Source organism: Vulpes vulpes, chromosome 4 (genome assembly GCF_048418805.1).
Source record: "Vulpes vulpes isolate BD-2025 chromosome 4, VulVul3, whole genome shotgun sequence".
Lineage (NCBI taxonomy): Eukaryota > Metazoa > Chordata > Mammalia > Carnivora > Canidae > Vulpes > Vulpes vulpes.
In genome coordinates this window covers 83,981,942-83,996,063 of record NC_132783.1, presented here as the reverse complement: position 1 = coordinate 83,996,063, position 14,122 = coordinate 83,981,942, and the positions used below count along the sequence as shown (strand labels likewise).

The window sequence follows — 14,122 nt, the reverse complement described above, 5'->3', positions numbered from 1 at the left end:
TCTGGGTTCTATCTCTCACCAATCCCTCCAGACAAATCACCTGTACGAAACTGGCTTTATACCCCATCTACCTGAACAACCTGCAGTTCCTTAGTGCCCCCTTGCTCTCTCCTGCCTCTTTACTTTTGCACATGCTGTGTCCTCTGCTCAGATTGTCATTTCCTCCTTCCATATTTGCCCTCCAAGACCCCATTCTTATCCATCCATGACCATTGTGCACATCTTCCTCATAGCTATAGGAACGTTGTACCCTGGGATCCCTGGGTGGCGCAGCGGTTTGGCACCTGCTTTTGGCCCAGGGCACGATCCTGGAGACCCAGGATCGAATCCCACATCAGGCTCCCGGTGCATGGAGCCTGCTTCTCCCTCTGCCTATGTCTCTGCCTCTCTCTCTCTCTCTCTCTCTCTCTCTCTCTCTGTGACTATCATAAATAATAAAATAAAAAAAATTAAAAAAAAAAAGGAACGTTGTACCCCGTTTATTTGCTTGTCTCTTTTCCCAATTGACCTTTTACTCCCACTGAAGCTGAGACTGGGGCTTTAACTTCCACATCCAGTACATAGCACAGTGCCAGGCCTGCAAGAAACTCTCAATAAGTGTTTGTTACATGAATGAAAGATAAATGAACGAATCAATGAGTATCTTGAGTGCCCTCCCACCCCCCAATACTCATCAGCTTGGCCTGAGCCTCCATCTTGTAGAAGTCCTTTTAAAAAAAATGCAATGTCCTTGGGCTGGTAGCATATTAAAGTTAATGAGTTATTTTAGACTTTAACTGGGTGATCAAGCAAAACAAGGGCACCAAAAAAAAAAAAAAAAAAAAAAAAGCCCCAGGAAAGGAGGTATTAAGGCAAGGGTGGGGAGGGCACCTACATTTCCTTTTAAATGCAAATAATATTGCTTCATATGTATATACAGTTTATAAAGAACTTTCACATACTTTGCCTATGATGCCTGGATCCAGAAAGGTAGGTTGGATGAGTGTTATTAGCTACATTGTATGGATAAGGCTTGGAGATACTTGTAACACCTAGGAAAAGGCTTATGACAAAACAGTCAAAGGAAAAGGACAAGATACAAAATTATGTGTAGAATGTGAACACAACTAGGTAAAAAAGAAGCAAATAGAAAAGAAAGAAATACATCAGAATGCATTCATTCAATAAAAATTTGTTAAATGTCTGCCATATTCTAGACATCATGCTAGGTGCTGGGGATACAGTAGTGATCAAAAACATATTGTCCCTCGTGGAGGTAATAATCTGATGAAAAAGCGAACATCAATCAAATACTGATGTAGCAAAGACAAAATTGCAACAATTACAAGTGCATTAAAGAGGTGATACTTGTTGCCATGACATTATAGACAAAGGGATCTTTTTTTTTTTAAGATTTTATTTATTTATTCATGAGAGACACACTCACAGAGAGGCAGAGACACAGGCAGAGGGAGAAGTAGCCTCCATGCAGGGAGCCCAATGCAGGACTCCATCTTGGGTCTCCAGGACCAGGCCCTGGACTGAAGGCGGCGCTAAACCGCTGAGCCACCCGGGCTGCCTCTAGACAGAGGAATCTTATATAAATAGAGGTAGCCCAGGAAAGACTTCCTTGAGGAAATGATCTCTGAAGCACAAGAGATAACCAGTCAAAGAAAGTCTCAGGCATGAGATGTCTGGGCAGCTCACTGGTTGAGCATTTGCCTTTGGCTCAGGGTATGATCCCAGGGTCCAGGATCCGGTCCTGGATCGGGCTCCCTGCATGGAGCCTGCTTCTCCCTCTGCCTGTGTCTCTGCTTCTCTCTGTGTGTCTCTCATGAATAAATAAATAAAGTCTTAAAAAAAAAAAAAAAAGTCCCAGGCAGAAGAAACGTTATGAACAAGGGCCCCATGATAATAAGAAAGGGGCTGATGAGTAAGAGAATTGCATAGTAGAGCAAGACTGGGAGAGGTTGATTCCAGGTGGAGCTGGAGAGAAAATAGGGACCAGACACTGCCCGATACAGCCAGCTAGGAGCAATGGGAGTCATTAGGCACGCTTGCATTTTCAAAAGATTTTCCCAGAATGGATTGGTGGGGGTGTGGGAGGAAGTTGGGGTAGAGATAGAATCAATGGGGGAAGCCAGTTGGGAAGCTATAGTGGTAGTTGAAACAGGAGCTAATGGTGGCTCTACACTGGTGCAAATGAAAAAGGGATGACTTCAAGAGCTATGAGGCAAATTGCCAGGATGGGATGAGGGGTGTGAGGGGAGAGAAGCATCAGGAGACTCCTGGATTTCTGGATGTGAATGGAGGTGGTGCCATCACCCAAGTCAGAGAGTGATAGAATAAGTTCACCAGGTTGGGGTCTGAAGAAAGGGCCAATTTGGGGCAGGTTGAGTTTGAGGTGCCCTGTGTGAGACAACCAAAAGAGGGTGTCAAGTAGACAACAGAAAATAAGGGCAGGTCTGGCTGGAAATAACCATTTGCAAGTCAACTGTTTATTGGTGGTAATTTAAGCCTGGGTGTGAACGAGACTGTGAGAGAAAGTTTAAGGTGGGAAGAGGAGAAGGTCTAGGATGAGGCCTTAGGGAACCTGATATTCAGGGCCACTAGAGGAGGTTGATTGCAAAGGAGACACAAGAAACCAGAGATGTTAACAACAGCTATGAAATCCTATGGGAATATTTTATTTTCACAGTTACTTTTAAAATTGGGTGGAGTTTTTTTAAGATCCATCCATTTATTCTAGAGAGGGGAGGGGAGGGGCAGAGGAAGAGGGAGAGAGAGAATCCCAGGCAGACTCCCTGCTGAGAGCAGAGCCCAACATGCAGCTCTACTCCATAATCTCAAGATCATGACCAGAACTGAAATCAAGAGTCTAATGTTTAACTGACTGAGCCACCCAGGTGCCCCTACTGGGGGAAAATTTTTAGTTAAGGAAAAAAAAAACTTGGGCAGTCCAGGTGGCTCAGCGGTTTAGTGCCGCCTTCAGCTCAGGGCCTGGTCCTGGAGACCCGGGATGTAGTCCCAAGTCGGGCTCCCTGCATGCAGCCTGCTTCTCCCTCTGCCTGTGTCTCTGCCTCTCTCTCTGTGTCTCTCATGAATAAATAAATAAATAAAATATTTTTTTAAAAAAAGGAAAAAAACTTTTTATGACTTCTGGACCTCAATTATCTTTCTGGATTTTGAAAAACAGTACCCATGGGCAAGAGGTGGTATTCAAAACATTTAATTAGCAGGTCTTCAGAGTACCAACACTTGGATGGCAGCTGGAGTAGGGATGGGTCTCAGAGGCTTTTTCTAGGGAGCCCTCTGCCCACTTTTAACCCTATGGTTGCTGGATCATGAAGTGGAAAGCGGCTGGGTGGCAGAGGGCCACATGGAAGGGATTTTGGAACAATAGCTATTTCGTGATTGCTACTGATTATCAGCCCTGCCTAAGGGTCCTCACCAACTAGATCCCACCAGCTCCCCCCACCTCCCATTTTCTGCCTACTTGTCAAGTAGGCCTACTTGATCAAGTCCTAGGACTTGATCCTAGGACTCCAGGATCACACCCTGGGCCAAAGGCAGGCACTCAACTGCTAAGCAACCCAGGCATCCCCATTTCTTCCTTCTTTAAAAAGTACTCTCTATGCTAAATGTGGGGCTTAAACTCATGACCCCAAGATCAAGAGTCACACACTCTAATGACTGAGTTATCCAGGCACCCCTAGTCATCATTTCTTGAGAACCCCTTGCCTTTTCATGTCTTCATGATCTTACCTATGCCTAGAATGCCTTTCTCTTCCTTGTTTGGCAAATTTCTTTGCATCTTTATAGGCCCAGGTAAAATATCACCTCCTCTATAAAATCTTCCTTGACTTCCCAAGGTAGAATTAATTGCCTCTTTATCACTGTTCTGTGAATATACATACTTTTATTATAGCATTTATCACATTGAATTGTGTCTTGGTTCTGTCTCCTTCACAAAGTTGTGAGCTCTTTGAAGACTAGCACTGTGTCCCATTCATTCTTATACCCCAGCATCTACAACAATGCCTGGTGCCCATGTACTTGATTTTTTTTTTAATTTGTTGAATGATTCTCGAATAGGACTGCAAGGTCAGAAGGGGGCCTATGCTATCTTTTCTCCCAGTTGGCTATTTAAAACTCAGCAACAGCCCTGATACATGCTACAACACTGATGAAACTGAAGACATTATGGCAAGCAAAAGAAGTCAGTTACAAAAGACCACATATTCTATGATCCCAGTTGCGTGAAATGTCCAGCAGAGGCAAAGCCACAGAAGCAGAAAGTGGGTTAGGAGCTTGAGGGGATCGGGAAGAAAAAAAGAGTGACAGCTAAGGAGTATGGAGTTTCTTTTTGAGGTGGTAAAAACGTTCTTGCACCGACTGTGGTGGTGTTGCACACCTCTGTGGATATAAAAATCATTTAGTTGTGTACTCTAAAGGTGAATTGTATGGTATGTGAATTATATCTCAATAGTACTGTTATTTTAAAAACACCTGTTACATAAAAAAAAAAAAAACACACACACAAAACCAAAAAACAAAACAAAAAGAAACCCCACCACTGTGTCTGATTCCATGGGAAGATTCAAATGTTTGCTGCTGTTGAGGAAGATGGTCGCGCTGGGAGTGTGGAGAGGTAGGTGAGGCACGTGGTTGTTGTGGGGGGTTGTCATACGTGGAAATCAAGTTGAGTCCTTGTAATAAAACGGGCCACAGAATATTTCAGAAGGAGGGGTTCTGGTGAAAACGGAAACCACTTCAATGAAATCAGGTTTCAGCAAAAAAGGGATGAGGTTAGCTCGAGGAGAGTGAAATTTTACTTTGAAACTGGTGGCTGAGTGTGGGCTCCTCACTTGGCCTGGGAATTTTTTAAGAGGAGAGAGAATATGTAATATAGTATAAAATAAATAAAATAAAATAATATAATACCTCTGATTACACTCAGCCTGTAAACCCAGCATCCAGGAAGTAGGGAGCTTGAAAGGAGGCTGCCCTTCTTTTCCCAGGCTGGGAGCTGCTGGAAGGTCCTTTGTCACAGTGCAGGGCCTGTAGACTCTGAAGCCTGACTCTTCCACTTACCAGATGTAATGTTTTGGGAAAAGGGAAAATCATTCAACCTTAGTACTTCCACTGTCTCTACCATAAAATGGGGGTAATGATAGCACATTCCTCACAGGACTGTTGTGAGGATTAAACCAGTGAAGATTTTTTTTAAAGATTTTATTTATTTATTCATGAGACACAGACAGAGGCAGAGACATAGGCAGAGGGAGAAGCAGGCTCCCTGCAGGAAGCCTAGGGTGGGACTCGATCCCAGGACCCCGGGATCACACCCTGAGCCAAAGGCAGATGCTCAACCACTGAGCCACCCAGGTGCCTCTCATATAAAGAACTTACAGTGTCCAGTACAGGAGTGCCTGGCTGGTTCAGTGGCTAGAGCATGTGACTCTTGATCTTGAGGTCATAAGTTCAAACCCCATACTGGGCATAGAATTTGCTTAAAAAACCAAAACCAAAACAAAACCCAGTGCCCTGTACATAGTGAGGATGAGAAGAAGGCAGTCCCTAAAGGGATGGACAGGTTAGTGTCTAGAGCCACAATACTGGTGGCTGGAGAAGTGGCTGTTCCCTGGATAGCCTTGAGAGAGATTGGGGAAGAGGTAGCAACTGGTGCTGGTGGTGGTGGCGGCAGTGGCCGGGAGGTGGGGGTGTCAGGTCAGGGTGGTGGCTGGGAAATGGTCTGAAGAGTTAGCAGCAGCATTGCTCAACCCTGCCGGTGGGGCTCAGACTTCCTGTTTTCAGTGTCTGTGAGCCCTGATGCTGGAACTACTCATGTTGGAACAAGATCTTTCTTGGCCCCTGAGGCGGTGGGGCGGGGGCGGGGGGGGGGGGGGGGGGATGCAGAGGCTATGAAGCAGCTCAGCCTGGGCTGGGCCCCTTAGCTTCACATCATGCCTTTTCTTTCCTGGCAAGCTTTAGCTCCCATAAAACCCACTCATGCAATCCTGGGGTGGAGGAGAGGAGGGGGCTCTTGCTCGATTCTTTAAGAATTTACAAAGTTTTGTAATAACATCCAATGTTTTTGTGCCTTTACTAGGTGCCAGTATTGTACTAAGAGATTTGTGAACTCATGAATCCTTGTAACATTCCTGGGAGGTAGATATTATTATCTCTTTTTCACAGATGGGGAAACGGGCACAGAGCCCCAAGTCACACAGTTAGTGTCAGAGCCAGGGTTCTAGTCCAGACTACCTGACTCTATAAACCATGCTCTGAACCACTGTATTACAATAAATAACTTGGCCTACTAGATTATAGGGATTAAAAGCAAAATACTCTGGGTTCCTGCTTGCCAGTTGCCCAAGGTCTAGGGAGCCTCTGAATCGGAAGCCCACGAGACATTGCACCCTCAAACTCCACTCAAAAAACTGACTATTCATGCAGAGGACACATTCTGACCATATCTTGAATTTACTTGGACCTTCAGGTAATCTGGCCAGTTGTCCCCAAAGGATCTCAATCAAGAGTGCTTATCAAAAACATCTGGGGAAAAAAAGAAAAACCTCTGGGGAATTTTTCTAAACTCACAAGACCTGGCACCAGCCCTGACCTGAATCACAATCTCTATGGGTGGAGCATTGGCATGTATATATTTTTTAAAAGGTTCTTAGGTGACTTGGTTAAGAAACACTGCCAAAACCCATTAACATAGCTTGGAAATTTCAACATTTTACCATTCAGTTGTATCTCTCCACCTGCCTTCTACATCCCAGTTCTCCAGAAGTCAATGTTTGGTTCAAAATGTGTGGCCACCTCCATTAGGATACCACCTAGCTCTAGATTCTGAGTCCCCTAATATTTGGGATAGCAGTGACTGGTCATGAGCTCCATTAACACACTGAGAAAACTTAGCACCAGACCCTCACACAGATGTTGGGAAATTGTTTTCTGTTCCCTGAATGCCACACTCAAGCTGGGCTGGGTTTTAGATCAGCAATTTGCACTCATGCAGGTGTTTTGCTTGGTTGAGGTCAGCCCCAGGGTTATTATGACCAGGGTGAAGAGAATATGGTGGGGCCTATCCTAGTGGATCACTGTGTACAGCTGTCAAGATGTGCACTGTACAAAGGCATCAGTCTAAGGAGGGAATTGACAGTTGATATCAAGCCTGCACACCATGTGCTTATGTGATATGGAGGACCTATTCTATAACTCTTCTAGACTCTACTTCCCAAAGCCCCATTAAGTCCAGAGATTCAGCCCCCAAGAAACTCTGGGGTATATCCCACCACCATTATTTTCCACTTTTTAAGCTTCCCAACTCCCTCTCATACAAGTACCAAGAAGGAACCAAAGTCTTCAGAAAAATCACATTTTATTGATCTTTATTCAAAATTACAAAAATAGATATAAATAAAAATAGCAGAATATAATTATTAAATATTCAGTGTACACGAGTGGTCCTCACCTCACCCAGTGAGGATTGGATAAACTCAGCTGAAAGGTCAAAAGGGATAACTGGCCAAGAAAGAACATCTATGTAAAAATGAAACTGAAAATTTAGTGCTGGTCACAGGCCATGCCCCAGAATGATACATTCATAGGCATCATCACATGAGAGGCCCAAGAGGCCCTAGGAGTGACCTCTCCAGACCATTTTATGTGACATCAAAGTACACTCAGTTTAGGGAAATATCTAGACTTGCAGTCAAACTCAGGAACACTAGCTGTTACACACACTGACACTCAGCCTATGCACCAGTGTGCAAACATATACACACATATATAATATTTCCTGATACATTCATGGAATGTCAGAGCCCTTCCATCAAGTCATTAGTGTCTCCACTCCCCAAGCCACTGTTCAACAGTGGCCACCCTCCCTCAAGAGACCTCTGTTCTGTTCTACTTCCTAATTAAGAAATTATTCATTTCCCAACAGTGGGCCTCATGAATGCCCGCTGTTGGGGGAGCTGGCTCTCTTTCTACCTATGCTCAGGAAATGGCATTTTTCACTCCAGGAGGCTTTAGTTCAGAGAAAGACAAACAACTGGTCAATACCATCCTGGGTCAGGGCCATTCCTCCATCCTGGCCTCAAGAGATCTGGGCACTCAGCACCCAGGCCTGTATCTGAAGATCAAGCTATTGCTGCTCACCCTGGTGGGCAGTACAAGCAAAATCATCTCTGTAATAGCCTATCTTCCTCAGTTCCTTCCTTATAGAGAGCTGATGCAGATGGTTCTACAGCAAAAATGATAGTCAGCATGGGAGTGGGTGGACCCCTCTCTTCCCTTGGCCCATTGGGGAGCCTCAGAGGGTTAGGCCATTCTGTTCCCCTATGTGCCTGCGGATCCAAGGCAGGAAGCGTGAGACCCTTGTGTAGACGCCTGGCTTGTTTTTCATGGCACATCCACTGCCCCAGCTCACAATCCCAGTCAGAGTCAGGCGGCCTTGGGTAGAGCAGACCAGGGGCCCCCCGGAGTCTCCCTGTTAAGCCAAAGACACAGAAAGTGAGCCCCCGGGAAAAGTGAGGAGGGGCCCATCTGACCCAATCACCCAGTCATCCCCAAGAGAAAGAAAGAGAGAGTTTCTTAGTTTTAAAATCCTTCGTGATTCCGCATTTCCTATCATATCAAGTTTAAAATACTCTGCTTGGCTTACAAAGCCCAGCTATCTGCCACAATTCCATCTGCATCCTCAGGTACTTTTCCTCCCCATCCTGGAATATGCCATGCTCATTCTCATTTTTGTATCTTTCAATGGGAATGTTCTCCTTTCTTCCCCCTGTCTCCTCAGATGCCTACAGAATCACATTCTCTTTAAAGCCTCCCCTCTTGACCACCTAATTGGCACTCACCCCTCGCTCCCAAACATCTGATCATTTACAGTTTATACCAGGCCCTGAACACTGAGTAGCATTATTTTTCTATTGTTCTCCTCTTTTATGGCCTTATTTCCTTCCTGTCTCCAGCCTGAAGTGCCTAGCACAGAGCCAGGCTCACAACTGTTTGGTAAACACATAAAGATCAGTTTAAACTGTCTAAGGCCTGAGCTCCTAATTCTGACTTCTTGGGGCTCTGGCTGGAGAGAGGCTCCCCAAAGCTGGCAGGGACAGGCCCACAAGCCCTGGGGAGTTCTGGGGGTGAAGAGAGGCTGGAACTCTCACCTGGCAGGAATCTGTTTCCCACTCTGGGTCAGCAGCACACAGCATTTGGTCGGTGACTTCAGAGCCATAGTAGTGGGGCTGCTGACACTCCTGGTGGGAAACCAGCTTCACAACAGTCATTTTCAGCTGCTCTGGATAGAGATAGTCAGCTAGATGGAGTAAACAAGGAGAAGTTTACATGAAGATGTGTCTGTCCAACCTTCCCACTGGGACCCTTGGCCAGGGAGGGGACCAAAAGGTGCTCCTGCCAGGGAAAGCCTTTACTCTTTCTGTCCCAAATCTGAGCTTTTACCTCATGTATAGCCTCTTACCCCCTATCTATTTACCTTAATGATCCATCACTCCCTAAACAGTGCTCCCCATTCCATCTCTAAACCCATCTGCTACCTCCACAATGCTCCCATCTCTATCTCCACATTCCTCTCTTGTTCAAGTTGAGCTCACCTCCAGGTGACAAGACTCCCCCAGGACCCTCTCAGCCAGCCCCAAATGTCACTTACTGGAATTCTCTTTTCCAAAGCCACTGATCTCACAGCTTGCACCAAAATGAGCATCACCACGTGATGGAGGGAGGCAGATGGTTTGTATGGACCTGGATGGCTGTGCACACTGGCCCTCATCAGAACGGATCTTCAGCAAGGCTGAAGGGGGAAGAGGGAAGCAGGAGAAGTCAGGGGGAAAGATCTCTACCTGGTCAGGCGGTCACCGTCTCTCCCCTCCAAATGCTGAAGGATTGGATGTTTATCCCCAAATCAGTTAGGGACAGAGGTCGTCCTGGAAAGTCTGCTGATAGATTATTACCTGAAACAAGCCTCCCCTGTCCCATGCCTCAAGGGCTTTGTTCCAGCTGCTGACATAAGACTTGGCCAGCCAGGGCTGCTATATACAGATGTATGGGTGGCTGAGGTAGATGGGCTAAATTCAGCCCAATGCTGAATTTCCAGATCCTGGGACAGGCAGAGGTTGCATCCAACAAAAGAAGGGGCCTCTGAGCCCAAGTCATATGCACATGGGGCCATTGACATCTAGATGAGGCTAAATGTTTGGAAATTCAAGGACTCTTACAGGGGAGCAGCAGGCCCCTCACATATGTCCCTTTATTATATAAAACAGGATATTCAGTTCCCCCTAACAACCTCAATCTCCCATTTGGTTCTCTTCTTGGACTCCACTTCCTCCAATCATCATCTTTATGGCAGAAAAGGGTTTTCCACTCACCAATATCATTGTGGTGAGCAAGACTGTCAGCACTATAGTCCTCATGCAAGATGAGCTTTTCCACCTCAAACTTCATCTCCCCAAATGTTTTGGAGATACGCTTTGACCGACCCAGGTAGACAATGTAGTCCTCCTTCCTCTGGGAATTACTGTGGGAGGGGAGACTTGTCAGATAGTCTGATCTCATGAGATCTTGTCATTTCCCCTCCACAGCAACCTCAGAGCACGACTTGTCCCCAAGGCCATGGACTGCATGGAGAGGGCTTAAGGGGGGGTGGAATTTAAGTGGAATCCTTTGCTGGGAAGGAGAATGGGATGTTTTTGGGGTAAGGCAGGAGGGTCAGGGAGAAGAGACGGAGGGACTTACATGAAGCAGTGTGTGGCGCTGACCACCCAGCAAGGACTAATGAGGCTGCCACCACACTGATAGGTGACAGAGCCTCCACGGTGCTTCCTATAGATGGCTGCAAACCAAGGCTGGTTCTCGATGGTGGTGAATTCTCCGCCAATAATCTTAAAGCGAGGCCTCAGAGCCTTCTGGCCACATTGAAACTCTGCTTTTTCTGGAGGAGAGTGAGGATTTTTTTCTGGAGAAGAAAGAAAAGGATGTCTTAGGGAGGCAAGTAGGATAGTGTCCCTGTCTTGTCCTCTGACCTCCCAGTTTTTCAAGGTCAGGCAGGCCTCCCTCCTCCACCCTCCTGTCATGGGATAAAGGGACATATAAGTTTGTCCCCTTCCACCTGACTGTCATAAACAGGTCAGTGACACTCACCAAAAGAGCAGTGCTGCACTGTGCACTCCTGGACAAGCTGCATCAGGCCAACCTGCACATAGCACCACGGCTTTCTCTGGTGGTCCGGGTTCCTGGTAACACAGAGAGGTTGGGGGGAGTGTCATTCCAACCCAGAATGCATTTTCTTCCCCTCCAGGGAAAAGTCAGCCAGAGGCCTTGCTATTCTCATGCTTATGGACAGCACTCTGGAAATATAGGGGATGGTAACAGGGTCCCTTTGGGGCTACCAGAGACTCTTTGCTGCTCCCACCTCACCTGCAGTAATTGTGTTTGCCCAGGCCCAGCTGAAGGGCATCAGGTCTGAGGGCGTGGTACTGTTTCAGAAGAACAGCTGCGGAGTTCCAGGCCAGGCAGGGCTGGCCCCTGGTGTTGGTGTTCGCCTTCCCGCGGTAAGAGTGACCATTCCCCTCGTAGCAGGTTTTTGATGTATCTAAGGAAGAATGGGAGGATGAGAGATATTAGAAAGAAGAGGAAATTCAGACAGGTATTTTAGAGAGCCTATCAGGCCTCACATGATTTCAGGCCCGGCAGAAAGCACTAGAAAGGGTTTCCTTCCCTCCTCATCGCACATTTGTGCAACCACAGATTCACGAAACAGCATGTGTTTATGCTCCACTGTGTATATCACACAGGGATGAAGATGTTCCCCACTCCACCTCCAGCTCCTGACTCCTGCCTGCTCTTGCACCTTGCCCATCCTCCCTGTCCCCAAGTCTCTGGTGCCCCCTGCTCCCCAGTTAGAGTCAGGATCCCCATACCTATCTCACAGTGTTCCCCCTGGAATTTCTTTGGGCAGTTGCATCGCTGAATGTTGGAGAAGTACTTGTAGGACACGCACGTTCCTCCGTTCAGACAGCTGCAGTTTGCTGGAGATCACAGAGATGGAAGGGTAAGCAAGGGGGGCGGGGCGCAGGAGCAGGCAAGCGGGGAGCCAGGCCTGCAGCGCCGTCTGGGAGGGGCCGCCCCCTGAGGCTTCTGCAAGTGGTCTGTGCAGCCAGATATTGTGCAACGGGTGGATACTCACATGCGCTAGACACTGGATGAAACTCATGGCTGCCCTGGAAGAGATGGAGGCGAGGAGAAGTTCATCCAAGGTCCCAGGCTCCTGGGCCTCAAAGATGAGGAAACACTGGCCCCAATCCCAAATCTCACCCTTTCCTCCGTGCCCCTCTGTCCTCTCCTTGTTCACATCTAACTAGCCCTCAAGTGCAAGATCATAGGTTTCAAGCAGGGAGAAACGGATGGACTCAAGCTGGCGGCACAGAGCCGGCAAGGAGGCTGGCGCGGTCTCTGGGGCTTCTTCCCCCCTTGCCCCAAAGTGGGAACTCCCTGAGCCGTCAGGATGCTCACGGCCACATCTGTCCTCCTCCCCCTGACGGGGTCCGGCCCCGCGGTTGCTGGAACCGGGGCACTCCGGCCCCCTAGGCCGCCCCCGCCCCCCTCGGGCCGCGGGGAGCAGCGCGGGAAAGCGGCTAATTCGAGAGTCGCTCACCACTAGGGCGCCCAGGAGCAGGCACGTCATCAGGGCTCTCATGGTGGCGGGGCTGAGGCTCCGGGCGGCGGCTCTGCTCGGGAGGGAGAGGTCAACTTGAGAAGGACGCGGGGGAGCGAGGACGTGGGCCGGGGGTGCCGGCAGCTCGCGGCAGGGCCGGGGCGCGGGCGGGCTCCCCGCGGGGGGATGGATGCCCGGCGAGGCGCACCGGCGCGGGCAGCGCTGACTCAGGCTCGGCGGGGCCGGGCCGGGCACCCCGCGCGGCCGGGGCGGGGGGGTGTCGGGGCGGCCTGCACTCACCGGTAGCTGCGGCGGCGGGGCGGGGGGACGCGGAGCCGGGACGGAGGGACCCGCTGGGGCTCTGACAGTCCGCGAGGCTCTGGGGCTCCGGGGGCCGCGCTGTGCCGCTCGCCGGCTGCGGGGCTCTATCTATATCAGGACCCGCCCCGGCCCTGGCCCCGCCCCAGCCTGGGATCTCCCCAACCCTTTCCTTCCCTCGGCTTCCCTGGGGACAGCCGCGACCCGGACCCGTGGGCTTCCACGGCCTCGGCTGGGAGCGGGGCGCAGCGCGGTCCCCAGCGGAGGGGACGGGGACGAGCGAGGTCTGAACGGAGGGATCGAGGGGCATCTAACTCCCTCGCCCCCTCCTCCGGCTCACCTGGCCCCGGCTCCACCCCAGGGCCGAGAGCGCCGCGAACCGCACTAGCGAGACTCTCCTCCGGCCGGCTCTGCTGTCTCTTCCCAGATCCCCTAAATCAGCTCTTTTCCAGTCTTCCCACCTTCGGCCCCCCACTGCCTAGGAGAGTGACCGGGACCCGGGGTATAGGGACCTAGTGCGCGGCTCCTAGAGCTAAGTCTCTTTCTCAACGTGAAAATGCAGGTGACAGGGGCGCCTGGCTGGCTCAGCGCGGCGAGCGTGGGACTCTTCATCTCTGGGTTGCGAGTTGCAGCCCCAGGTTGCTGTAAGAGGTCACTTAAAAATAAAATCTTTGAAAAGAAAGAAAATGCATGTGACACGGACTCGCTGAGTCTTGCTAACAGGGGATGTGTCTGTCAAATAGGAGCCTCCCAAAATTCATCAATCCAACCAGTGGATAAGACAAGCGAGTTTATTGGTTCGGAAGGAAAGGGCCTTTGGTAGTGGCTGGCAGGGGCAGCCTGTAGGCAAGGTCGGATTTTTCTTGCAGTTTGACTTAAGAGTGGTCTTTGAAAGTGAGGGCTTGACAAGGGTTGGATGAGGAATACGGGATTGTGAGAGCAAAGTCTAAGGGCACAAATTATCAATGCTTTCTATTGAAGTATTGATGGATGTTTCAAAAAGTTCCTATAACAAACAATCCTTTTATTTGCTTGGGCCAGAGTATACTTTATTGATAAAGACACTAGTAAAGCCTCATTAACCCAGACAGTAAGCTGTGGAGGGGTAAGAAGTTCTGTTTTCACATCTGAGGGGAGGGA

At 48.9% G+C, this 14,122-nt stretch overlaps 1 protein-coding gene across 1 annotated transcript; it reads right to left on the bottom strand.

Moving 5' to 3' along the window:
- Nucleotides 1–7,352: 7,352 nt before the first annotated feature.
- On the bottom strand, nucleotides 7,353–13,129 carry PLAU (plasminogen activator, urokinase). The gene is made up of 11 exons (XM_072756281.1): nucleotides 12,965–13,129; nucleotides 12,665–12,737; nucleotides 12,197–12,230; nucleotides 11,931–12,038; nucleotides 11,428–11,602; nucleotides 11,152–11,243; nucleotides 10,747–10,966; nucleotides 10,380–10,528; nucleotides 9,662–9,802; nucleotides 9,162–9,310; nucleotides 7,353–8,482 (listed from the first exon to the last, which is right to left on the bottom strand). Exons 2-11 carry the CDS (start codon nucleotides 12,704–12,706, stop codon nucleotides 8,306–8,308), a joined length of 1,287 nt encoding a protein of 428 aa, XP_072612382.1. The 5' UTR covers nucleotides 12,707–12,737; nucleotides 12,965–13,129; the 3' UTR covers nucleotides 7,353–8,305.
- Between the last annotated feature and the right edge of the window lie 993 nt (nucleotides 13,130–14,122).